General features: G+C 44.4%; 1 protein-coding gene across 3 annotated transcripts in view; it reads right to left on the reverse strand.

Annotated features, from left to right (window-relative positions):
* Window positions 1-27,083, reverse strand: part of txndc16 (thioredoxin domain containing 16) — a 242,333-nt gene that overhangs the window by 209,511 nt on the left and 5,739 nt on the right. For all 3 annotated transcript variants that reach the window (XM_086003184.1, XM_086003182.1, XM_086003183.1), the window contains exons 2-7: window positions 26,029-26,274; window positions 23,596-23,678; window positions 23,219-23,292; window positions 17,671-17,745; window positions 12,126-12,247; window positions 8,458-8,548 (exon numbers count right to left, since the gene is read on the reverse strand). In XM_086003184.1, coding sequence (XP_085859310.1) covers window positions 8,458-8,548; window positions 12,126-12,247; window positions 17,671-17,745; window positions 23,219-23,292; window positions 23,596-23,678; window positions 26,029-26,185 — 602 coding nt within the window. In that variant the 5' untranslated portion in view covers window positions 26,186-26,274. The remainder of the gene's footprint in view (window positions 1-8,457; window positions 8,549-12,125; window positions 12,248-17,670; window positions 17,746-23,218; window positions 23,293-23,595; window positions 23,679-26,028; window positions 26,275-27,083) is intronic.

Below are 27,083 nucleotides of genomic sequence, written 5' to 3' on the forward strand. Positions count from 1 at the left end.
TATACCCGAGACAGTGTCGGGTCATTTCGGGTTTCCTTTTCGATACAAGCGTTAGTTACCGGTAGGTATTCAACTATAGTCGAATGGAATATTTCGGCAGGATCCACTGCTGGCGCTTCCTCCGCAGTAGGCAGTGGCAGGCGTGATAGCCCATCAGCATTTCCATGCTGTTTCATGCCCTTATACTCAATCTCAGTGGTGTGCCCCTAGTAAAAGTGACCATCTTTGTAGTCGTTGCGCAGTCATCACCGGAACGCCTTTCTTCGGATTAAAAATGGAGACAAGAGGCTGGTGATCAGTCAGCAAGGTGAATTTCTGCCCGTGCAGATAGTGATTGAACTTTTTCACTCCCCACACTAGGCTGTCTTTCGATGTGATTAGTGTTTTGCTCTTCTGGAAAGCTCGTCTACATTCGTCACTCCACTTCCATGGCACCCCAGTTTGCAGTAGGGTGTTCAGTGGGTGTAGTATTGTAGACAAATTTGGCATGAACTTATGGTAGTAGTTTACCAGCCCGAGGAACGACCTCAGTTGTGACACATTTTCCGGTGCTGGAGCCTTGACTACTGCCTCAATCTTCTCTGGGGACTTATGTAACCCCTTGATGCGCTATCAATCACTCAAAAGACTGAGGTTAAGCGAGTAACTAACAGGCTTTTATTAACAAGAGAATGAAGGTGTGCCTCGAGTGGTCGACCAGTCCAGAATACAGAGGGACTGTGGAGCAGTCACCTTTATACCTGGACTCGTGGGAGGAGTCAGCCGAGGCATGTACAGACATGTACACAGTGGAATACAAACAGTGGTTTACCACATTCACCCCTTGTTTAAAAATGAGTCCGGCGGGGTGAAGTGTATTAAAAGTTTGTGTATTGGAGTCTCTCCGGAGGTCTTGTCTGCCGCTGTGATCGACGTGGCGACGGCAGGGGTAGTGAAGCTTCCGGCGTCGAGTCCCGCGTAGGCTGGGGACTGGCGTGTAGTCCTCGTGGGTGTCGAGCAGCCCAGGCGTGCCGTCTGCTGGGGTTGGATATTGGATCGTGGGGGGGGGGGTGGTAGTGGGTAGTGGGTTACTGGAGCCCCCGAGGGTGCGAGGTCTCGTATGGAGACTGTGGTAAACCACTGTCATACCTGTCTGTGTCTGTATGTGTATTCCACTAGGTACAGGTCTGGACATGCCTCGGCCGGCTCCTCCCACTATTCCAGGTATATATAAGTGACTACCTCCCAGTCCCTTAGTATTCTGGACGGGTCGACCACTCGAGACAAGACCTTCATTCTTTAGTTAATAAAAGCCTGATTGTTACTCGCTCTACCTCAGTCTTTTGAGTAATTGATGGCGCATCAGAGACTGTGTCCTCCCGCCCGTCCGGGTACGCAATGTAAGCGTACTGGAGGTTGGCGTGGAGGAGGTCGACCCTCTCAACCAGGGGGTCCGTTTTATGGGTCCTCACGTGTCTTCTCAGTAGGACCGGCCCCGGGGACGTCAGCCATGGCGGTAGCGACGTCCCCGATGTGGACTTCCTTGGAAGACAAACATTTTCTCATGAGGGGTGGCGTTAGTGGCAGTGCAGAGCAGTGACCGAATAGAGTGGAGCGCATCGGGGAGCACATCCTGCCAGCGGGAGGTCGGAAGGCCCCTTGACTTTAAGGCTAGCAGGGCGGCCTTCCAAACTGTTGCATTCTCTCTTTCCACCTGTCCGTTCCCCCCGGGGGTTGTAACTGGTGGTCCTGCTTGTGGCAATACCCCTAGCGAGCAGGTACTGGCGGAGTTCGTCGCTCATAAACGATGAGCCCCGGTCGCTATGGATATAGCTGGGGAAACCGAACAGGGTGAAGAGGTCGTTCAGACATTTAATAACCGTGGAACTGGTCATGTCCGGGCAGGGGATGGCGAACGGGAAACGGGAGTACTCATCAATAATGTTGAGGAAGTACACATTACGGTCGGAGGAGGGGAGAAGCCCTTTAAAATCAACGCTCAGGCACTCGAAGGGGCGAGTGGCTTTTATCAGGTGAGCCCCGTCTGGTCTATAAAAGTGCGGTTTGCACTCAGCGCAGACTTGGCAGTTCCTGGTCATGGTCCCGACCTCCTCAATGGAGTAAGGCAGGTTGCGGGCCTTGATGAAGTGGAAGAACCTGGTGACCCCCGGGTGGCAGAGGTCATTGTGGAGGGCCCGCAGTCTATCGATCTGCGCGCTGGCGCAGGTGCCACGCGATAGAGCATCCGGGGGTTCATTGAGCTTCCCGGGCCGGTACAATATCTCGTAATTGTAGGTGGAAAGTTCGATTCTCCACCTCAAGATCTTGTCGTTTTTGATTTTGCCCCTCTGCTTGTTGTTAAACATAAAAGCAACTGAACGCTGGTCAGTGAGCAGGGTAAATCGTTTTCCGGCCAGGTAGTGCCTCCAATGATGCACAGCCTCCACAATAGCCTGGGCCTCCTTCTCAATAGCGGAGTGTCTGGTCTCCGGGCCCTGGAGGGTTCGTGAAAAGAAGGCCACGGGTCTCCCCGCCTGATTAAGGGTAGCGGCCAGGGCAAAGTCGGACGCGTCGCTTTCCACCTGGAAGGGGTTGGATTTGTCCACTGCGTGCATGGTGGCTTTGGCAATGTCTTCCTTGATACGGTGGAAGGCTAAGCGGGCCTCTGCCGTCAAGGGAAAAGAGGTGGACTTGATCAGCGGACGGGCCTTGTCCGCATAGTAGGGGACCCACTGGGCGTAATAGGAGAAAAACCCTAGGCACCTCTTCAGGGCCTTGAGGCAGTGGGAGTTCCATAAGGGGACGCATCCGGTCGGGGTCGGGACCGATGACTCCGTGTTCCACAACACAGCCAAGGATGGCGAGGCGGGTTGTGCGGAATATGCACTTCTCCTCGTTATACGTCAGGTTCAGGAGTTGGGCGGTGCAGAGAAATTTTTCGAGGTTTGCGTCATGGTCCTGCAAGTCATGGCCGCAGATGGTCACATTGTCCAGATATGGGAAAGTGGCCTGCAACGCATTTTGATCGACCATCCGGTCCATCTCCCTTTGGAAGATGGAGACCCCGTTGGTGACGCCAAAGGGAACCCTAAGGAAGTGATAGAGGCGGCCGTTTGCCTCAAAGGCAGTATACTGGCGGTCCTCAGGGTGGATAGGGAGCTGGTGGTACGCTGATTTCAGGTCAATGGTCGAGAAGACGCGGTACTGCGCGATCTGGTTGACCATATCAGCTATGCGGGGGAGTGGGTAAGCGTCCAGCAGGGTGTCGCGATTTATTGTCTGGCTGTAGTCGATGACCAGGCGCTGCTTCTCGCCGGTCTTAACGACCACAACCTGGGCTCGCCAGGGGCTGGTGCTGCCCTCAATAATCCCCTCCTTCAGGAGCCGCTCCACTTTGGTTTTAATGAAAACCCTGTCCCCGGCACTGTATCGCCTGCTCTTTGTGGCGATGGGCTTACAGTCGGGGGTGAGGTTAGCAAACAGTGGGGGGGGGGTGGTGACTCTGAGCGTGGAGAGGTTGCACCTGGTGCGCGGCGGGCAGTTTGGAAGCTGCTGGCTGCGGACTGAGTGGGGGGAGGGGTCCACCGTACGCCATCGTAACACTTTTAAGGTGGCACTGAAAATCTAACCCCAGTAGAACGGCAGCGCAGAGGTGGGGCAGGACCAGAAGTTTAAAATTATCGTACACAGTCCCGTCTACTAAGAGTGTCACCACGCAGTAGCCGCCAATGTCCGCCGACTGGGACTCGGAGGCCATAGAAATCCACTGGTGCGCAGGCAGGACTAGGAGAGAGCAACGCCGCACCGTGTCGGGGTGGATGAAGCTCTCCGTGCTCCCAGAGTCAAAAAGGCAGATTGTTTCGTGACCATTTACCTTAATGTCCATTGTGGACCGGGCCAGTTGGTGCGGTCTCGCTTGGTCCAGCGTAACGGAGGCCAGCGTAGGGGTCGGTGTGTCGTTGCGGGTATCAGATGAGGCGGTGTTGGGGGCCTGCTGTGTCCCGGTTGGCATCCAAGATGGCAGCGTCCATGATCCCCATGTGGCTGGAGGCGTCCAAAATGGCTGCTGTTCCGGTGGTTCGCACATGGCTGGGGAGGCCCAAGATGGCGGCCCGCACGGCCCACACGCGGCGCTGCTGGGGTTCGGGGTGGCTTTGGCCTTGCAGATGCTGGCGTAGTGTCCCTTCTTCCCGCAGCCCGAGCAGATCGCATTTTTCGCCGGGCAGCGCGCTCTGGGGTGTTTGGCCTGGCCACAGAAGTAGCATTTCTGGCCTTGGGACACTGCTGCGGTAGTTGGGCCGTTGCTGGGATGTGGCTGGGGTGGCACGGCGCTATGAGACGGTCCTACCGTGTCCCGGGCTGTCGTTCCCCGCGGCGTCCACGGTGCAGAGGAGTAGGCATCCATGCCCCGGTAGGCTACGTCCAATGATAGTGCGAGTTCAGAGGCCTTGTTGAGGTCGAGGTCACTCTGCTCCAACAGTCGCTGTCGGGTGTAATTGGACCTGTGGCCCGCTACAAAAGCGTCCCGGATAAGTTCCTCTGTGTACACGGCGGCCTTTACATCCTTACAACCACAGGCCCGGCCAAGCACAGACAGTGCCTGAAGGTATTCCTCGGTCGATTCCCCAGGTTGTTGTTTACGACTCCCCAGGAGGTGCCTGGCGTACACCTCGTTCACTGGGCGCGTGTACTGGTCCTTGAGGAGCTTGAGAGCAGCCGTGTACGAGGTCGTGTCCTGGATGACCGAGTACGCTTGGTGGTTCACTTTGGAGGTCAGGACATCCAGTTTGTCCTCATCCGATTTGACCGTTGCAGCGGAGGCGATCAGGAATTTTTCGAAGCACCTAAGCCAGTGAGCAAACTTGGTGGATGCGTCCTCCTCCCGATGGTCTAAGTCTAGGCATGCTGGTGTGAGGATCTTCTCCATTATAAAAAAATCTTGTTAATAAAACTGATGCGCTATCAATCACTCAAAAGACTGAGGTTAAGCGAGTAACTAACAGGCTTTTATTAACAAGAGAATGAAGGTGTGCCTCGAGTGGTCGACCAGTCCAGAATACAGAGGGACTGTGGAGCAGTCACCTTTATACCTGGACTCGTGGGAGGAGTCAGCCGAGGCAGGTACAGACATGTACACAGTGGAATACAAACAGTGGTTTACCACACCCCTCTTTATCGATAACGTGGCCACAATATGAGATCTGTTTTCTAAAAAACTCGCATTTGGGGCGGTTAGCTCGGAGCCCATATTCCTGCAATCTAGTGAGCACCTGTCATTTTCGCCCGTGACCAGGATGTCGTCCAAATAACACTGGGTCCCTGGGATCCCTTGCAGGACTTGTTCCATTGCCCTCTGCCAAATAGCCGGAGCTGATGCTACCCAGAATACCAGCCGGTTGTATTGGTAGAGACCTTTATGGGTGTTGATTGTGAGGTATTTTTTTGATGCTTCTTCTACCGCCATTTGCAGATACGCCTGGGCCAGATCAATCTTAGTGAAGCGTTTCCCTCCAGATAGCGAGGCGAAAACATCTTCAATCTGCAGAAGTGGATATTGTACGGTGTGAAGGACCGGGTTCACTGTTACCTTAAAGTCCCCACAGATGCGAACCTTCCTTGGTTCCCCAGGCGTGCTGCTCAATGAATTTTTCATCACAGGGACGATGGGTGTAGCCCACTCGCTCCAGTCTACCTTGAACAGTACACCTGAACGTTCCAGACTCTCCAGCTCTGCTTCGACGGCTGGGCGGATTGCATAAGGTACCGGTCTGGCCTTAAAAAATTTTGGGCTTGCGTTTTCTTCAATTTTAATCGTCGCTGTCATGCCTTTTAGTGTTCCGAGTCCTTGCTGGAACACTTCTTTCGCGTCAGTTAGGATCTTTGACAGTCGCCCAGGTGTGACGTCGTCATCCTTTTTGTCAGCCACAGTCAGTGCCTGTATGGAATGCCAATCCAGTTGTATTTTCCGGATCCATTCACGTCCCAGTAATGGTGGTCCTCCATCTTGCAATACATACAGGTCTAGTTTTGGTGTTTCCTTACCGTTATATATAACGGTCACCCTTATTTTTCCTTTGGGGTAGACTTTTTGCCCCGTGTACGTCTTCAAAATAATTTTTGTGTCTCTCAAGGGTATGTGTGAGAATAGCCGCTCGTAGTCCCGTCGGTTTATGACTGTTAGGGCTGATCCTGTGTCCAATTCCATCTTTACCTGGACTCCTGCTATCTTGAGAGTGACCCAAATGGTTCAGTGATCCTCCATTGTGATCATATTATGTAGTTTCAGACAACTCAGTTCCCTGCTTTCGGAGTCGTTATCACTCTTTTGTTCGTCTGAACTATTCTCCGTTATCTTATGTACCTTCATGTACTTTTCTTTGGTAGGTTTCTTATTGCTGGTTTTCTTTCCCGACCTGCAGACTCGTGCTATGTGTCCTACTTTTCCACACTGTCTGCACACTTTGTCTTTGAACCAGCAATCATTCTGGTCGTGTGTTGTTCTGCCGCAGCGATAGCACTTCTCTGTTCCATATGACATTTCGTTTGTGCCATATTCTTGCGGTCTCTGTTGTATCTCTGCAGCGCCCCGTGCTGCTGCTTCATATGACACCGCAATGCTGAAAGCCTTTTCCAGCATAAGGTCCTTTTCAGATAAAAGCCATTTCTGGGTTCCTTCACTTTGAAGCCCACACACAAACTTGTCCCTTAAGGTATCTGCCAGTCCCGCTCCAAACTGGCAGTGTTTCGATAGTTTGCGCAGTTCTGTTAAATAATCAGCATTGCTTTCATCCTTATGCTGGTTCCGTTTGTGAAACTTGAATCTTTCTGCAATCAGCAGCGGTGTGGGGTTTAAATGTTCCTTTAGTATCGTCACTATGTCTTCAAAACTCTTTTCCATTGGCTTCGTTGGGGTTACTAGATTTCGTAATAAACCATACGTCTTTGCACCCATTAAATTTAACAATACCGATGCTTTCTTGTCATCTGACACCTCATTTGCCTTGCAGTATACCTCTTCGTTCGACATATGTAGTCCAATCTTCGACTTCATTGTCAAATGCGGTGATACTGCCACTCTTCGGCATTTTGGGTGTGGTTTAAAATGGCGTCTCCCAATGGCTTAAAATGGCGTCTCCCGCGCTTTCCTTCCTCCCCCGCTGCTGCCAATGCCGCTCCCGGCGGTTCTCGTGGCAATGGCGGCGCCCTGTAGGTTTCGCGCGCTTCTCCTGCGCTGCTGCCAACGCCGCTCTCGGCGGTCCTCGTGGCAATGGCGGCGCCTCGCGGGTTTCTGCGTGTCTCTCTCTCCCTCTCTTCGCGCTGCTCGGCCCCTGAACACCAGCTGCGCCCTGTGCGCTCTGCCCTCTCTCTCTCTCTCTCTCCCCCGTCGACGCTGCTCGGCCCTTTGCTGTGCCGCTCGGTCGGGCTCTAGCCCGCCGCTGTCCGGGAAGGGTCTACGCACTACCTGTTGCCAGCCCGTTTCGCTGGACCACCTCGACTGGAAAGCCAAGCCTGGTTCTCGACAGCCTCCCCCGCAATTCTCGAGTCTCTCCTGGATGACTGGGCGGTTGCCCGTGGTCGACGCCAGAGTCTCCGGCCTTGACCTCCAATCCACTGATCTCCAGGAACGAATCCCCGGGAGGTGATGCAGAGTTGCAGGTAGGTTCGAACTTGCCTTGTCGCCAATGTTGTGTCCGTGTATAATAAGACACAGACTGCAGGAGAACGGTCCAACAGGTGTTTACTCAACGTGGCTCACAGTGGAACTGATCTGTACAGATTACTACTCAGTGCTATATACAGGTGTGGTCACTGCCGGTACTACAGTATACATGAGCTGTAAAAGATAGTTCCCCCCTTAAAGGTATATACATTACAACATTCACCCGGATTTTGCGGTAAAAATATCGGTGAGGCATCGGACAGCAACTTCCAGTGACCGCACATACACAATTAAACATGGAATTCAGAAAATTGCTGTCCAAGTTGCCCTGCTCCTCCAGAGGCTTTGCAATACCGGTATCCGAGATACCTGGCATTCAAATAGATGGAAGGGTGTGAAGTTGCGGTACTTATGTGATAGCTGCACACTAAAACTCGCCAGAAAAAGTTAGGGCTTGTCCATTTCAATGTAAGTAAATTTTTAACCCCGTGATAAGTCTTAATTACTGCCAACAACCTCTCTGGCACTGATAATGTGCCTCATTAAGAATTCTTCAATCTGATTGGTTAAGGAGATACAGTTGCTTGCCCTGTTCACACAGGTCCTAGATGGCCTTAAGAGGGTACCATGCTGAAAGGATTTCCAATCACTGCAAGTTCCAGTGCAAAAGCCCATAGAAAGTATGTGGGTAAGTGTAATTGTAATGAACGGCTGGCACCGTTCGTTCGCTGTTGACCGCAAAATCCGGGGCCAATGTAATTTGAAATTTTGAGTAGTAAGTTTATATTCACTGCTTTTCCAATTAGGTCCATACTTACTCCATGCCTTCCAAAACACTTTGTTCTGTGGTCAATACAAACTGATACTTGGCACCATAAACAAAAGCAGTTTCCATTATGGCTCTATGTTCTATGACAAATCATAAATAATACATTATAACTGAAGCATACATATACACACACAATAATAATTTTGTTAAAACAACCAAATAGATTTTGTTAGAGACCAAGAAGTAATCCATTATTTGGCTAGCTAAATGCTACTGATGCATCTTGGAAAATTGTGCATACTACTTATGTTCAGACTGCAGAATCTGTCTTCAGCTGACAGAGTCACTGCTCAGGTAAAAATATCAAGTCCAAGGCTTTTGGGAAGAATCAAGTAGAGTCTTTAAGAAATGCATTAAGACATAAACGCACAACTCAATAAATAAATGTAAACATGCGATTGTGACGTATGTAATCTTTAAAATGTTCTTTAAAACTTTATTTGGGAGTAAAATTTCAGTCACTAAGAAAAAAAATGGCAGAAGTATTTTTTCCTTCAAAGAAACATTGGGCCTGAATTTGCAGTCGGAAGCTTCCCGAATCGCAATAAATCTACGAACCTACCCAATAGTCCTGAATCCACGGAGACTCGCACTCCTAGGCCCCTATGCGTATGCCTGCATAAAGGCCCACGTATCCCAGGGGCGCATGCGATTCCATTATGCTTATGGGGATTCCATTTACATACGGAATACCCATAACCATGAAGAGGAATCCCCTAAAAAACACATGTACACAGCACTGAAATTAAAAAATCATTACGTGTTTAAAATTAATTAAAATAAAATTTAATTAAACATTTAAAACAAAAATTAATTTTTTGAAAAATAAATGTAAATGTTTTAAATGGGCTAAAAATAACCTGTAACTAATTTTAAAGTTTTTTATGCTTAAATAATTTTTTTTTTTTAATTTTACTATTTATTTAAACTCTTACGCTGGTAAAAGAAGGCCCTATGCCTGCTTTTACCAGGCATAAGAGTTTCACAGGCATCCGTTGGGCAGTAGTTGGGCAAATAGCCCAGCTCTCCGCCCGTGAATGTCCATTTCTCGGGATGCGAAGGATCTGTCAAGAAGATTCTTGACAGATCACAAGTTCCGGGTTTTCACGCATGCGGAAACACGGGACTTGCTGGGCGCATACGCGGTTATAGGCCCTGGAAAATCCGGGCCATTGTGTGTGATTTGTGGGGAAAAGGAAAAAACAGCACCAATTAATGGTTTGACTAGTAATCACGACAGTCAGTGTTGTCATTTAACATTGGAATTCCCATTAGCACGCCATCTAGTGGCATGGTAGGCAACCGTTACAGGCAGTTATTGAAATGTTCACATTGGAATTGCCATAGGAAATGTTTGTATACAGTTTTTAATGAGTGTTTGACGATAGATAGAGATAGCTGAGAGAATGGATGAATAAATAAATATAAAGGTGACAGAGATGGATAGCTGGAGTTTACATGTATTTTGTACTGTTGATATTTAAGTGCTGCAACGTCCTTAAAGTCAGGAATCCTCTTTTTTTTGCGATTAATTTTGGTGCTGCCCAATTCTCCAATCCTCAAACACACCCTTTAATTGTAATGTGAAGGCTCTCACTCAAAAGATGCATGAAACAGAGACTCATTCTTTTGTTCATAAATTCGACCTGTTTGATGAAAATCAGAAAATTGCTGCCATAACAGAAAAGATCAAGATGCCTTTAGTAGACCTTGATTGTCCATTAGCTTAAATGCATAGTATTCACTCACTGCCCATCGCTAAGCCCCTGCTGTTGTTTTCCTGGTTAACAAAGAATTGCTTAGCAACACTTGTATGAATGTATTGGAAGCATAAGGGGGGGAATTTTAACATCCCTATGACAGCGGGAGAGGGTAAAATTGGTAAATATGGAAAACCCGGCGTGAACGTGCCTACTTCCGGTTTAACTGCGGCGGGTTTGGGGGTGTCCAAGTAATGCATTTGGGAGAGGCGGGTCCGTGATTATAATATTTAAATGAGGCTCCATTCCTCATAATTTGACGGCCATTTAAATTTAATGCTGGCCGGCCAGGTTTCCCAGGGAAATTCTCAATCTGGCTGGCTGCCATGCAGGAAACGGAGCAAAAATATGGTAACGAGGTCCTGCCGTTAAATTCGGTAGGACCTCCGCCTTCCTGGTATTTAGGCCCTGCTAGTGTGCGCCCCCACAAATATCAGGGCCATAGTATTCATATTCGAAAATGTGTTTTCATGCAACTTAACTCAACTTTACACGCAGTGAGACATAACCACGCTAATTTTTCTTGGAGATTTGATACTGACTTCATAGTTTAGGGATTCACTGAAACATATAACTGCAAACTGTCATTGGGACTGTGTGGGAGGAGAGGGTGCAAAATAAATTCAAGTGGGGCAACACAGGGAAAAGGCTAGAAGTGCTTTGTTGGCAGCCTCTCTCATCATTGGTACCCTCTCTCACGGTCAGTTCAGAGGTGGCCATATGGGAAAATCAGGAAACCATTGCTTGTGTTATACTGACTCCATTGGGGCACAAAAAGGTAGAACCAGGCATGGCTTTCCCTCAGTGGTGGACTACAGAAGATTGATGGTGGAGGAGGTGATTGGCCATACGGAACATCACGAAGAAGTCGAGGAGGACAAGTAAGTCACAGTCATGGTGTATGTCATTAATGACTGACTAAGGTAGTCTCTGTGCTGGGGCAGAGTGGAAGGCAAGCAATGAGAAGCTGGATCAGCAGCACTGTGATATCAAACAATTTTCCTAGCGCTGGCTGAAATTGGATTTTGTGTAATACAATATTGGCCCAGAACTTGGTGTCGGGGGCTTGCCGCGCGTGCAAGCCCCCGATCTGCACTCACCCTGCGCGCTGACATCTGAAGCCCGGGCCTGCTTGCATTTCCTTTCACAGGCCCGGTTCAGATGTCAGCGCGCAGTGCTTACCTGATCCAGCGGCGTAGTTAGTGCGATGTGCCGGCTGGGATCAGGTGAGCACTGTACAACCAATCAGGGGAGGGGAAGGTTCATTCATGAGTTTGTGAGTAAGAACTGTCAAACTCATGAAAACTACGGGGGCCCAAAACACTATTTAAACTTTAAATAAAAATTTAAAAAACATCCCAATCATTAAATTAAGTATAAATAAGTTTTAAAAAATAATTTAAACAATAATTTTTTTTTTTGAAAAAAATAATTTTTTTTTAATAAAAAGGGTCTAAAACTAAACTTACCTTATTGTAGATTCTTTAAAATAATAAACCTGTGGAAAAAAAATTCTAAATTACACTAAAACACCACTTACCTGTAAAAATAAATACTTACGTGTGCTTTTTACAAGTGTAAAGACCGGAGGCCTTTAGACATGCGCAAATCCCCCAAAACAGATGAAATTCCAGACGCACGCGCTGCCCCCTACAGCGTCTTCAACTCTTGGGTTAGAGGAGAGGAAATGCTGTGCATGCTGAAAACCGGCATTTCCTCCGGCCAGACGCGTGAGTACCCCTTCCGTACTCACGCGTTTGGGGAGGAATTACTACCCCATTATGAAAAAAAACACTAAAATAATTAGATCTCAGTCAACATTAATAATTGTTATCAGAATCTCAAGTGCTGATGAAGCAGTTAAATAACACATAAAATTATCTTGTTTTAACAATACCTGGAACTCCTATTGCTCGTACAAATGTAAAGATGACATCGCCTCGTCCTTTCATATTATTTTCAATGTCATGAAGAGCCACCAATGAGGACACGTATTTTATTTCATTGAACAGCAAGATACTATAACAGAGCAATACATGGTCAGAGTCAGCTGGGCAGTTCACACTAAAAATAAAGAGCTTTAACTCATTGAAAGAAATAATTCAGATTCTTTACCATTTGATGAAGAGACATAATCATAATCTTAATAGCAAATGTTATTGCAGAATTCAGCCTGGAGGAAGGCGACTTAAAAACACAAAACACTTACAATTACTGCATACCCTCTAATATTTAATATGGCACTCTGAGGGTTTGCAGTACATAAAGTAGTAGCAATGTTAATTTGCAATACGATGATGCTGTTTATTTAAAGAATCATTCATGCGGATTTCAAGCTGGTTACTCTGCAGGATATCTGAGACACAAACCATTTTGGGCGATTCAGGAATGTGGAAGCAAATAGACTGTTTTCAAATAATGCAGCTGATGAGTATGTTAGCTTAAAATAAGAGTTTTTTTTTTTTTTTAAAAACAGGTTCGATGTTATGACTGTGCTGAGTTACCTGATCAGGGAGGTAACAAGAGTACTATAATTGGTCTCAGCACACTGAAATTGAAAAAAGGGAAAACATAGCAAGAGTTTCCAGTTTGATTACTATATAGGATTCCTGCTAGAAATCTTGCATGCATGATTGAGGGCAAGATTGAGCTTAACTACAATATTCTCACAGCCAAACAACTGGCACTCGCTACGCTCACACGGGATGGTGTCAGAGGGTGGCTGCTGCCCACAGAATTAAAACCCAGAAATAGTCTATCTTTAGGAGAGAGGAGAAATTCTAGTTGGGAGGAAACATTTTACCATAATATTTTACTATTAAAAGGTCCAAGTAAAATATTTTTAATCAATCACATTAGATGTCCCCAACCACATCATAATAGTTTTTTGTTTTAAGTGGAGACTTAAATCGTCATGTGAACCCCCTACACTGTGACCATCACCAGCCAAACAAAAATGCTTCCAACAACCTTTTATGCATCACACATATATATCTGGAGAAGAATGCTGATTAAAGATAATATATAAAATGAAAATAAAACCAAATTAATGGGGGTGGAGGAGAGTGACAGAAGGCAGTACTTAAAGAACAAAGAAAATGATTGGCAATGGGCACAAGACCCAGTCAAAGTGTGAAAAAATAATAACAGAAGGTAACCAGAACAATGGTGACTAAGCTTTAAGCTTTACATTTTTTTAAGCAAATGATGAGTGTTAGAGCCAAGCACAAAGGAAAAAATTTGCTTTTACTGTTTGCTGTGATTTAATGGGATGGTCCAACCTTTCAACACCATGATTGTTGATTGCTTACTGTGAGGGGTAATCAATTTTGTGTAGAATCGCTGCGCACTTTGATGAGTAAGTGGGATCATCTCATCAGAAAAGTGACATTCCTCACCTTCATGCCCCAAGGCAAATTTAATGGATGGAACGTGTTGGTGTTGCCTGTATGTGTGTTCATTATAAATCAATTATGGTTACATTCCCTGAGATTTTCCAGATATTCTAATTCAACCTCTCTCTGTCAGTGCTTCACAGCTACTGAATTACTTTTGAAGTGTAAACACTACAGTATTGTGTAGGTAAAGACAGCAGCTAATCTGTGCACAACAGTGTCTCACAAACATCAAAGCTAAATGAACGATTAGTCTGCTTTGGTGAAGGTTGAGGGATGCATGTTGGCCAGGACAACTACTCTTGAAAAAAATGCTATAGAACCTCTCCACCCCAGGTTGAGGAAAGGGAAAGTGAGCCAGAAGTCCCACTGCTGATCCCTATTCAGTAACATGTGTGGGACTTCAGGAAGGGGAAGTGAAGTAAAACAGTGAAAAAATATATATTTCTAGGGATGATATCCCAGTATATTCAGAGCAAAGAGCCAATTAAAAGGTTAATGCTACCTGTGGGAATAGTAATTCTGTACCAAATAAAATGCTAGTCCAGATCCGGACCTTTCATTTGGTAGTAGTTATAAGGCAGGTACCAAAAGGAAACATGGTGAAATACTATAATTCAATACAAGGTCAGTGTAACTCAATTATTTGAATCAAAGCCTAGAGAGCAAATAATAAAAATGACAACAGAGAAGGTCATAGACTTAGGTAGCAGTGGGGAAATTAAAAACCAGAGCGTGTCAGGAAGGGGCAGAAGGTATGGAGTAAAAGGTAAAGTAATAAAAAGGGCAAAAGCAGGAACTAAGTGTCACAAAACATATTTGAAAGTTCTCTATCTGAATGCACGTAGCATTCGTAACAAAATAGACGAGTTAATGGCACAAATAACTACATATGGGTATGATCTTGTGGCCATTACAGAAACATGGCTGCAGGGTGACAATGCCTGGGAATTAAACATACCAGGTTATTTAACGATCAGGAAGGACAGGGGAGGTGGGGTGGCTATGTTAATAAAGGAAGGAATCACTAATACAGAGAAATGATATTGGGTCAAAAGATCAGGATAATGAAACAGTTTGGGTGGAGGTAAGGAATAATAAGGGGAAAAAAACACTAGTGGGCGTAGTCTATAGGCCTCCGAACAGTTGCAACTCTGTTGGACAGAGTATCAATCAGGAAATAGTTGAGGCTTGTAATAAGGGAGCATCTATAATTATGGGGGATTTTGACTAACGTATTAATTGGACAAATCAAATTGGGCAGGGCAGCCTTGAGGATGAGTTCATTGAGTGTATTAGGGATGGGTTTCTTGAGCAGTATGTAACTGAACCAACCAGGGGGCAAGCAACCTTAGATCTGGTCCTGTGTAACGAGATGGGATTAATTAAAAATGTCCTAGTAAAGGATCCCCTTGGAATGAGTGACCATAACATGGTTGAATTCCATATTCAATTAGAGGGTGAGAAGGTTGGATCTCAAACAAGCGTGCTAAGCTTGAATAAAGGAGACTATGAAGGTATGAGAGCGGAATTGAGTAGAGTGGATTGGGAAAATAGATTAAAGGGTAAGACGATACATGATCAGTGGTGTACATTTAAGGAGTTATTTTACAACTTCCAAAAAATATATATTCCACTGAGAAGAAAAGGGTGTAAAAGAAAAGACAGCCATCCGTGGCTAAGTAAAGAAATTAAGGATAGTATTCGACTAAAAACAAGGGTATATAAGGTAGCCAAATCTAGTGGGAGGATAGAGGATTGGGAAAACTTTAAAAGACAGCAAAAAATAACAAAAAGATTGATTAAGAAAGGGAAGATAGATTATGAAAGTAAATTAGAAAAAATATAAAAACAGATAGTAAGAGTTTTTATAGTTATATAAAAAGAAAAAGGGTGGCTAAAGTAAATGTTGGTCCCTTAGAGGATGAGACCGGGAAATTAATGGTGGGAAATATGGAGATGGCAAAAACACTGAATGAATATTTTGTATCAGTCTTTACAGTAGAAGACACTAAGAATATCCCAACACTGGACAAACAGGGGGCTATAGGGGGGGAGGAGCTAAACACGATCAAAATCACTAAGGAAGTGGTACTCGGTAAAATAATGGGACTCAAGGCGGATAAATCACCTGGACCTGATGGCTTACATCCTAGAGTCTTGAGGGAAGTGGCGGTAGGGATTGTGGATGCATTGGTAATAATTTTCCAAAACTCCCTGGACTCAGCAAAGGTCGCGGCAGACTGGAAAGCTGCTAATGTAACGCCCTTATTTTAAAAGGGCAGTAGACGGAAGGCTGGAAACTATAGACCGGTTAGCCTAACATCTGTGGTAGGTAAAATATTGGAGTCCATTATTAAGGAGACAGTAACAGGACATTTGGATAATTATAATTTAATAGGACAAAGTCAGCATGGTTTTATGAAGGGGAAGTCATGTTTGACAAATCTGCTGGAGTTCTTTGAGGAAGTAACGTATAGGGTGGATAAAGGGGAACCAGTGGACGTAGTGTATTTAGACTTCCAAAAGGCATTTGACAAGGTGCCACACAAAAGATTATTGCTTAAGATAAAAAATCACGGGATTGGGGGTAATATTCTGGCATGGATAGAGGATTGGCTATCTAACAGAAGGCAGAGTGTTGGGATAAATGGTTCATTCTCGGACTGGCAATCAGTAACTAGTGGTGTTCCACAGGGGTCAGTGCTGGGTCCCCAACTCTTTACAATCTATATTAACGATTTGGAGGAGGGGACCGAGTGTAACATATCAAAGTTTGCAGATGATACTAAGATGGGAGAGAAAGTAGTGCGTGAGGAGGACATAAAAAACCTGCAAGGGGACATAGACAGGCTAAGTAAGTGGGCAGAGATTTGGCAGATGGAATACAATACTGGAAAGTGTGAGGTTATGCACTTTGGCAGGAAAAATCATAGAGCAAGTTATTATCTTAATGGCAAGAAACTGGAAAGTACTGAAGTACAAAGGGATCTGGAGGTCCTGGTGCACGAAACTCAAAAGGTTAGTATGCAGGTGCAGCAAGTGATTAAGAAGGCCAATGGAATGTTGGCTTTCATTGCTAGGGGGATAGAATATAAAAATAGGGAGGTATTGCTTCAGTTGTACAAGGTATTGGTGAGACCGCACCTGGAATACTGCATACAGTTTTGGTGTCCATACTTAAGAAAGGACATACTTGCTCTCGAGTCAGTACAAAGAAGGTTCACTCGGTTAATCCCGGGGATGAGGGGATGGACATATGAGATTGGGACTCTACTCATTGGAGTTCAGAAGAATGAGAGGCGATCTTATTGAAACATATAAGATTGTGAAGGGGTTGGATCGGGTGGATGCGGGAAGGATGTTCCCGATGATGGGTGAAACTAGAACTAGGGGGCATAGTCTTAGAATAAGGGGCTGCTCTTTCAAAACTGAGATGAGGAGGAACTACTTCACTCAGAGGGTGGTAGGTCCATGGAATATGCTGCCCCCAAAAGCTGTAGAAGCTACATCATTACATAAATTTAAAACAGAAAGACAGTTTCCTAGAAGTAAAGGGAATAAAGGGTTATGGGGAGCGGGCAGGATTTTGGACATGAGTCTAGGTTCGGATCGGTGGGTAGCGGAGCGGGCCCAGGGGCCGTGTAGCCTGATCCTGCTCCTATTTCGTGTGTCTAATTCTGTTAGATTCAGGAGATGGTTCTGTGATAGTAGATTGGCGGTTAGGATCAGATCAGCCATGATCTTATTGAATGGCGGAGCAGGCTCGAGGGGCCAATTGGCCTACTCCTGCTCCTATTTCTTATGTTCTTATGTAAATGTAGGCTCATTCTATTAAGTTTTCATCTTTCCAATTAATAAAGAAAAACATCTTGTGTGTTGACACCTAAGGAGTCTTAACTTTCGTAGTACGTAACATATCACATCAACTTCTACTGAAAAAGCTAGAAACCTTATTTACATTTCTATGACTATTTGCTCCTGACAATTTCACTTTTTGCAGTAACTGAGCTCAAAATGGAACAAACTACTTGAGAACGTACTTACAATAATACATTTGCTACAATTGCATCCACATCAAACAATGTATCAGTTGCAAAACTCCTAAGCATTATATTACCCCTGTTAAAGAAAAAAGAAACAAATATGTTTAAGTGTCAGTTAGCAATCTTCATTATATATAGCTAGTTATATAGACCACAAACTTTTTATAGTTGGAACCACATTTAAAAAAAACTCCCCATCAGATGTAATTGCGATAAAGGACAGTACAACTACAAGGAAGACATTTTCAGCAAATTGAACCACAATTAACCTTAGGCCTTATTATCTGTTGCTGTATATTTCCTCAGCTCCATTTAGGTTGTCATTATAGGATATTATGCATAATACAGAACAAAGAGAAAAATGGGAGATTTATTCAGAAATGGAGCAAGCCACATTGGAAAAAGGAGATTTCTTTTGAGTCTGCCAGATGTTTGACATATGTAAAAACTCATCACCATGATCAAGAGTCTCCAAATCAAGATACTGAGAAATGGACAGAATTGAGGCTCCATTTACCCAATATGGGGTGCATACTCTCTTCCTGGAGGGCCACACAATCCCACTGAACTAAAGCTAGAGAACTTATGCAAGAGCCAAGGAGTGCAAGGATGCTGCTGGAGCTTAACCAGCTAAAACTGCAGTCTACTACTGAAAACTAACCCTTGCCTTATCCAGTTAGGACTACCATACCTTTTAGAGAATCAGCTTGCAGTTATCTGGAGAATAGTGGGATGAAATCCAGCAACCAGTGACAGGACTACCCCTCTGAATTTCATCAATGAGCCAGGCTAGCTATACAATCATCACAGGACATCCCAAAGCACTTCACAATCAATGAAGTGCTTCTGAAGTGTAGTGACTGGTGTAATGTTGGGAAACACTAGTTGGCCATTAGAGAACTGACAATCGTCAGTTTTACCCCTCACTGGGTAGGTAGATAACATCTCTTCGCCGGGAGCAAACGGAAGCCAAGTGCAGGCAGCGCAAGGAGCGCACGTCAACCCAAGCACCCCACCCACCCGCCCCTTCAACCACCGTCTGCCCCACCTGTGACAGAGACTGTAGGTCCCGCATTGGACTCATCAGTCACCTGTGAGCTCATTTTTAATGTGGAAGCAAGTCATCCTCGGTTCCGAGGGACTGCCTAAGAAGAAGAGAGTGATAACATGTACCAAAACTCTTCATAAACAGTACATTATGCAGCACAATCACCATGAAATACGTGACTGCATTTCCACCATCTTCCTGACCACAACATGGACACATCATACCCAATATAACTGATGCTGGAGGTGCAACTTCTTGTCTCTCTGCAACCCAATTGTGGGAAACACTGAACCATGGCTAATCTTGTAGATAATCTCCAGAAAGCACCTCCCAGCAGATGTTGTCTCAAGCCTTAGTTTACTGATCAGCTATATAATATGCACCCATCATCAGCACCATGAATGTATGTAGGTCATCTGGTAACATGTTACTTTGATGTCTTAGATATCTAAATTGAGTGCCATTTGCTTACTCATTATCAACTGCTTAATCCATGTTCTCACATGAGCAGCTTTGGAAAAGGCATGCCACTGTAAGATTAACACTCCTTTCAGGGTGCGGAGTGACAGGTCAGCGGAGGTCAGAGCCCTCCTGGTCATTATGTAGAGATTCCTGCTGGAAAGTTTGCTTGTGTGGACATCTAATGAGGATGGGATTATGCTCAAACAACCTGCTGTCATTCACTAGGTTCACACATAAAGAATGCCAACAAGGAGAAGGTACTGGAAGATAGCTGGTGCCCATGGAACTATATCCCAGAGTCTGTGTATTTAGGGAAAAAAATGAGTAGAAAATATTTGGGTCCTCAAATAGATAGCTTGGCATTAATAGGAGACTGCAAGCTCACGCACATAAACATTTCAAAAAGGTAAAGCAATTACAGTAACTTGCAAGTACAGACAATCGACAACACCCAGGGAACTGGCTGGCTGTCTTCCCCCAAAACCCATAGTATGTCTAGACAAGTTTGTCTCACATTCCCCACGTGAAGGCAAAATAATTATTTTCAGAAGGCAGCTAACAGAATTCATTTTAAATTCACAATACAGTATTTTAATCTATCTAAAATTGTACATGAGAAAGATCCTATACAGAAATTTTACAGATTGAAGCAAGATGGGGCTTTGCTTCCATTGCAGATTGATCCAACACCTCAAGATCATCTGCTGAAAGAGTAGCCACAATTCTTTCAGAAATTCTGGGACAGACAGTCCAAAACCACCCATTACAATGTCATCCAATGTTGAGGATATTGCCTAAAATGGGCGATAGTAGAGAACCTTGCTTTGCTCCTGTTTCAAGAAAGGCAAACTCTGAGCTGAGTCTTCCATCTAGCATTACACAGATGAGGTGCTGTTCTAATAAAGCTCAACAGAAGCTTGAGAAACAGGACCTCATCTTTTGATTAGGCAATTTACAGCCTTCCAGACTCAACAATGAGTTCAACAATTTCAGATCCTAACCACCGCTCCCATTTTTTTGGATAGCATCTGTTAATCTCTCCTGCCTTCCACCCCATCGCAGACCTTGCCTTTTATTCTTTCCTCCCCTCTCCCTGCCCCTGCACCTGCTTAAAACCCGTTACATCTCTAACTCATAATGCAGTCAAGCAGAGTCAGCATGGTTTTATGAAAGAGAAATCATGTTTAACAAATTTGCTGGAGTTCTTTGAGGAGGTAAGGAGCAGGGTGGACAAAGGTGAGCCAGTGGATGTGGTGTATTTGGATTTCCAGAAGGCATTCGATAAGGTGCCACATAAAAGGTTACTGCATAAGTTAAGAGCTCACAGAATTGGGAGTAATATATTAGAATGGATAGAGAATTGGCTAACTAACAGAAAGCAGAGAGTCGGGATAAATGGGTCATTTTCCAGTTGGCGAACAGTAACTAGTAGGGTGCCACAGGGATTGGTGCTGGGGCCTCAACTATTTACAATCTACATTAATGACTTGGATGAAGGGACTGAGTGTAATGTAGCCAAGTTTGCGGATGATACAAAGATGGGTGGGAAAGCAAGTTGTGCAGAGGACTCAAAGAATCTGCAAAGGGATATAGACAGGCTAAGTGAGTGGGCAAACATTTGGCAGATGGAGTATAATGTGGGAAAGTGTGAGGTTATCCACTTTGGCAGGAAAAATAAAAAAGCAAACTATTATTTAAATGGAGAGAGATTACAAAATGGTACAGTTCAGAGGGACCTGAAGGTCCTTGTGCATGAAACACAAAATGTTAGCATGCAGGTACAGCAAGTAATCAAAAAGGCAAATGGAATGTTGGCCTTTATTGCAAGGGGGCTGGAGTATAAAAGCAGGGAAGTCCTGCTACAACTGTACAGAATATTGGTGAGACCACACCTTGAGTACTGCATACATTTTTGGTCTCCTTATTGAAGGAAGGATATATTTGCATTGGAGGCAGTTCAGAGACGATTCACTAGGTTAATTCCAGAAATGAGGGAGTTGACTTATGAGGAAAGGTTGAGCAGGCTGGACCTATACTCATTGGAATTTAGAAGAATGAGAGGTGATCTTATTGAAACATAAGATACTGAGGGGGCTCGACAAGGTAGATGCAGAGAGGATGTTTCCCCTCATGGGGAAATCTAGAACTCGGAGGCATAGTTTTAGAATAAAGGGTCGCCCTTTTAGAACTGAGATGAGGAATTTCTTCTCTCAGAGGGTTGTAAATCTGTGGACTTCTCTGCCCCAGAGAGCTGTGGAGGCTGGGTCATTAAATACATTTAAGGTGGAGATAGACTAATTTTTGAAAGATAAGGGAGTGAAGGGTTATGGGGAGCGGGCTGGGAAGTGGCTTTGAGCCCAAGATCAGCCATGATTTTATTGAATGGCGGAGCAGACTCTGAGGGGCCAAATGGCCTATTCTTGATCCTATTTCTTATGTTCTTATGTTCTTTTTCCAGTTCTGATGAAAGGTCATCGATCTGAAAAGTTAACTTTGTTTCTCGCTCCACAGATGCTGCCTGACCTGCTGAGCATTTCCAGCATTTTCTGTTTTTATATTAGTGAGTACTATGTCTAATCCTGGTCACCACTACAAAGGGAGACATTCAAACCTTGAAGACAGTTCAGAGAAGAGCCACAAGGCTGATCCCCAGATGTCAGAGACAGAAGTTATGAGATGAGGAAACACTCTAGAAACTTGGGCTTCAGAGCTTTGAAAGGTGGCAATTGAGAAATGACCTTATGTAGTCACACAAGATAGAAAAAGTAGATCAAGAAAATGATTTCAAACGACATTCTGAGGAAGACAAGAGGCCATAGATTCAAACTAGTAAAAGGCAAATTTAGGTTTGATGTCAGGAAGTTCTTCACACAAGTGTGATCATCGCATAGAATGGACTTCTGGGTAATGGAGCAGAAGCTAAAATTCTGGAATAATTTAAGAAATGTAGAGGAACAGCAGGACCTTGGAGTGCATGGCCACCAATCCCTGAAGGTAGCAGGACAGGTAGATAAGGTGGTTGAGAAGGCAGGCGGGATATTTTCCTTTATTGATCGAGGCAAAGAATATAAGAGCAGAAAGGTTGTGCTAGAACTATACAAAACACTAGGTCAAGTACTGCATACAGTTCTGGTCACCACATTACTGGAAAGACGTGATTGCACTAGAGAGGGTACAGAGGAGATTTACGAGGATGTTACCAGGACTGAAGAATTTTAGCTATGAGGAAAGATTGGATAGGCTGAGGTTGTTTTCTTTGGAGCAGAGGTGAGACTTAATTGAGGTGCATAAAATTATGAGGGGCCTAGATAGAGTGGATAAGAAGCACCTATTTCCCTTAGCAGAGAGGTCAATAACCAGGGGCATAGATTTAAAGTAATTGGTAGAAGGATTAGAGGGGAGTTGAGGAGAACTTTTTTCACCCAGAGGTGGTGGGCATCTGGAACTCACTGCCTGAAAGGGTGGGAGAGACAGAAACCCTCGTCACATTTAAAAAGTAGTTGGAAATGCACTTGAAGTGCCATAAACTGCAAGGCTACGGACCAAGAGCTGGAAAGTGGGATTAGGCTGGACAGCTCTTTAGACCGGCGCAGACACGATGGGCTGAATGACCTCCTGTTGTGCTGTAAATTTCTATGATTCTATGAAGAAACAATTGGATGCTTTGATAGGGGGAACTACCCATTTTTTTCTGGATGAATGAGCTAATAGCATTCCTCATCGCTATTTATCTTGTGATCACATTCAAAGCCTCCAAAGCATTCAATATACATGCTGCAACAACCCAAACAAGCACCTTAAGAAGCACCAAGATCAGCGAGATCACTCAGGTGTTTCCAGTCTTATTAGGATCACCTTGTTTATACAGAACACAACTGCACTCTCAAACATATTTAAAATTATAACCTGCCAAGGGAACAAAACATATATCAGTTGGAGTCATATTACAAAGCAAATAATGGAAATTCTGGTACTTGATGTAGAAAATAATTGCTTTCACATTTCATGACAGAATTACAAATAATAAATGTTAATTTACCGGAAAAGATATGCTTTCTTCAGGACATCTTCATTTTCACAATATTTTGGCACTTTTTCTGTGGCACAGTTAACCTACAAAAAGTTGCACAGTGTTTTAAAACGATAATAATGTAAAGCTTATAATGCATAAAAATGGATATAAATCTAACACTGCCTTTCTTTCTAATACAGTACTTGATTTTTTTTTAAAACACATTCTATTCTCACCAAAAATGCTCCACCAATTTTCTCCTTTCCTCTGTAGAGTAAGACCGCGCAGAAGCTAACTTTATTTAATATCATCTTTGGGACTTGGGCGTTGCTGGCAACGCCGGCATTTAGTGCAATGGCAAATGACATTTTAAAAGAAAAAAGGTAGAAGGTATTTTAATTCACCTGAGCCACTGTGATGCCATACTCCTCAAGTGATTCTGATGATTTTTCTAGCTGTTGAAGGAAAAGTCTGATTGATGGGTTGGCTGAAACATAGAATCAAATAATGGTTTTAGTGTTTTAAGCTGGACCTGTTTCTGGCTGGGGCAGAGATCACCTTTTGCAGAATGTAGGTACTGCGGTGAACTCAGGGCCAGAGTGATCTCCTGGACAAGTTTTGATTGCCTCGATGGGTCGGAGAGGAATTTCCCAGATTTTTTTCCCCAAATTGGCCTGGGTTTTTAATCTGTTTTTTTTGCCTCTCCCAGGAGATCACATGGTTTCGGTTGGGGTGGAGTGTATATATTATGATACACAAGGTATCACAATTGTGGGGGACAGGCTCGATGGATCAGAGAGTCTTTACTAGTCCGTTATTGTTCCTATGTAACTGAATATTTATTTTTGTAATTCTTCTATAGAACATGGTAGGCCAAAAATGAACAAAGACTATTATTTTGCCTCTCTCTTAAGATAGCTTTACTTGTCCTTATTTAATTTCAATTTTGCTTGGGCTAGTTGATACTGTTTTTAGTAAGTGAGAGAGAGAATGAAAGAACAAACTCACATTAATATGGAGCCTTTCATGTCCTCAGAATATCCCAAAGCAAAGTACTTTTTAGGTATAATCACTTTTGTTTTGTAGGCAAATACGGCAGCTAATGCATGCACAGCGAAGTCCCACAAACAGCAATGAGATGAACAACTAGATAATCTCTTTTGGTGGTGTTGGTTGAGGGACAAATATTGGCCAAGACAACAACAACAACGTGTATTTATACAGCACCTGTAATGTAGTAAAACATCCCAAGGTGCTTCACAGTAGTGTTATCAAACAAAATTTGACACCAAGCTACATAAGGAGATATTAGGGCAGTTGGTAAATGAGGTAGGTTTTAAGAAATGTCTTAAAAGAGGAAAGAGAGGTAGAGAAGTGAAGAGGTTTAGGGAGGGAATTCCAGAGCTTAGGACCTAGGCAGCTGAAGGCATGGCCGCCCATGGTTGAGTGATTAAAATCGGGGATGCGCAAGAGGCCAGTATTGGAGGTGTGCAGATATCTGAGGGTTGTAGGACTGCAGGAGGTTAGAGAGAGAGAGAGAGAGAGAGAGAGAGGTTCAAGGCCATGGAGAGATTTGAAAGCAAGGATGAGAATTTTAAAATCAAGCCAATGTAGGTCTGCGAGCACATGTGTGATGGGACTTGGCGTGAGTTAGGATACGGGAGCAGAATGTTGGATGAGTTTAAGTTTATGGAGGCTGGCAGATGGGAGGCTGGCCAGGAGTGCGTTGGAATAGTCAAGTCTAGACATTGGAGAACTCTCCTGTTCTTCTACAAATAGTGACACAGGACCTTAAATGTTGCTTAAATGGATACACGGGGCCTCAGTTTAACATCTCATCCCAATTACAGCACCTCTGACAATGCAGCTGTCCCTCAGTACTACATTGAAATGCCAGCCTAGATTTTGTACTCGTGATCCCACAGCCTTATGACTCAAAACCAAGAGTGCTACAACTGAGCCAAGACTGAAAGTAGGGACAAGGTAGGGGAAATGATAAAAACTTATCATCCACATAATCTGTTACATAATGAATGTCATCTATCAGGACAACCAATATCAACCAGATTATTTCAGTGTTGAATTAATTGTTGAAGTAAAACTGATATGACATTAAAATTAGCTGAATAATTCTAAAAGAAAACTTAAATGAATAACTTACATTGATCCTTTTCAAGTGGATATTACTGTCCAGTCAAGGGGCAGAAAAAAGTTAGTACATTTTTTTTTCCCAGGACTCAAAATTCAATTTAAAGAACAATAGCATTAAGTAAAATTGAGTAAGTTATTTTTGGAGGAGTGACTTTGTTAATGCTCTTCAAGGTTAGGGATGTCAGTCCTAGGCTTTAGAACATTTTTCTATTTATTATACTTATGGCTTAGCATCAAGCAGTCGCATATCAGGTACCGTGCAAGTTAGACGCAGAGTAAACCTCCCACTACATTGCCTCAACAATGATCCTTAACCCCAATCTTAGCAAGTACCCATACCATACCAGTGACAGTGTGCCATTTCTAATTCCTACAGCAGCCACCCTATGGCTTCTGTGTGAAACTATCAATTTAGTAGCAATGAGTTCAGGATCATGAGCAGTATGATGCTATATAATCTCAGCTGCAATCAGCAGAGATCTAACTTGGATCTTGCTCTCCAGCCACACCCTGCTCATTGGAGCCTTGAATCTCGGCGAGGTGAAAGGACAGTGTTACCCAGTTGATTACTGTTTGCCCAAAACATGCAAAAAGAACATCCAATCAAATGTACTAAATATATAGGATGGATAGATGAGGCAAATTTTTCTCTTTCAAATATTTAACCCAATCCAGCTAATACTTACTTGTTCTTCTGAAGTATATTAAAGAAGTTTTCCCTGACTGTAGAATACTGATAAATTGTTGTTGATTTAAGTTGCACAATGTCTTCATACCATCAACGACACTGAAATGACCAGCACATAGTAAAATTAAGCAAACATAGGAATGCCATTGGGCCATTTTAGCAGATAGATGAAGGCAGCACTGATCCCAAGAATTGCTTAAATAATTTGAATGAAATCCTCAACTGCAGTGTTATTTATTTCAATCTGGAAAAAGAGAAATTAACAGTAATAAGTGAGACATATTCCATAAACCATGTTCAACTGCCCACAACTTACAATGTTTGCAGCCCCATATTTTTAAATCTAATGCAACACATTGTATAAGATAATGGAGGAGAAATTCGGTATCGACCCAGTTGGGGTGCAATTATCGGCCGGGCGCAAAGTTTAGCACCTGCCGCTAATTACCGCCTCCGACGGCAAACTTGGCTTTTATCGCCCCTGGAGGTGATTGGAGCGCTAAATCAGGCGCTGCACACCTGTCTTAAGGTGCAAAGGCCGAAGAGCGAGGCGCTAACTCAGAGCGTGGGCGCAGCGCAGGTGATGTCAGTTAGCGATGGAACGCAGACACACTGGCGCCAGACAGTTCTTAAAGGGGAGGGTCGATCTCGCTCTCCAGCCACACCCTGCTCATTGGCGCCTTGAATCTCGGCCTGGAGAGACCTGTGACTACATTTTCCAGCCAAGGATTATGGAGAGGGTAAGAGAACGAGCTCAGTGCTTCAGCGAGCAGGCCTTGGAGGCTCTGGTTGGCACAGCGGAGCGCAGAAGATCTATACTCTACCCTGAGAGTGGCAGGAGGCCTTTGCCGCATGACTACAGAAGAGTGTGGAGGGAGGTGGCTCAGAACGTCTCCTCCAGGAGCATGGTGCCCAGGATCCATACACAGTGTCGCAAAAAGTTCAACGACCTCACTTGGGTTGTCAGGGTGAGTGGCTTTTTATCAATACCTCTCCATCCCTCCATTTCAACCTCACTCTATTGCCAGAGGGTCTTAAAACCCCAATGCCCAA

The sequence above is a fragment of the Somniosus microcephalus genome, chromosome 12 (genome assembly GCF_052327205.1).
Source record: "Somniosus microcephalus isolate GS21.2 chromosome 12, FLI_Smic_1.0, whole genome shotgun sequence".
NCBI lineage: Eukaryota > Metazoa > Chordata > Chondrichthyes > Squaliformes > Somniosidae > Somniosus > Somniosus microcephalus.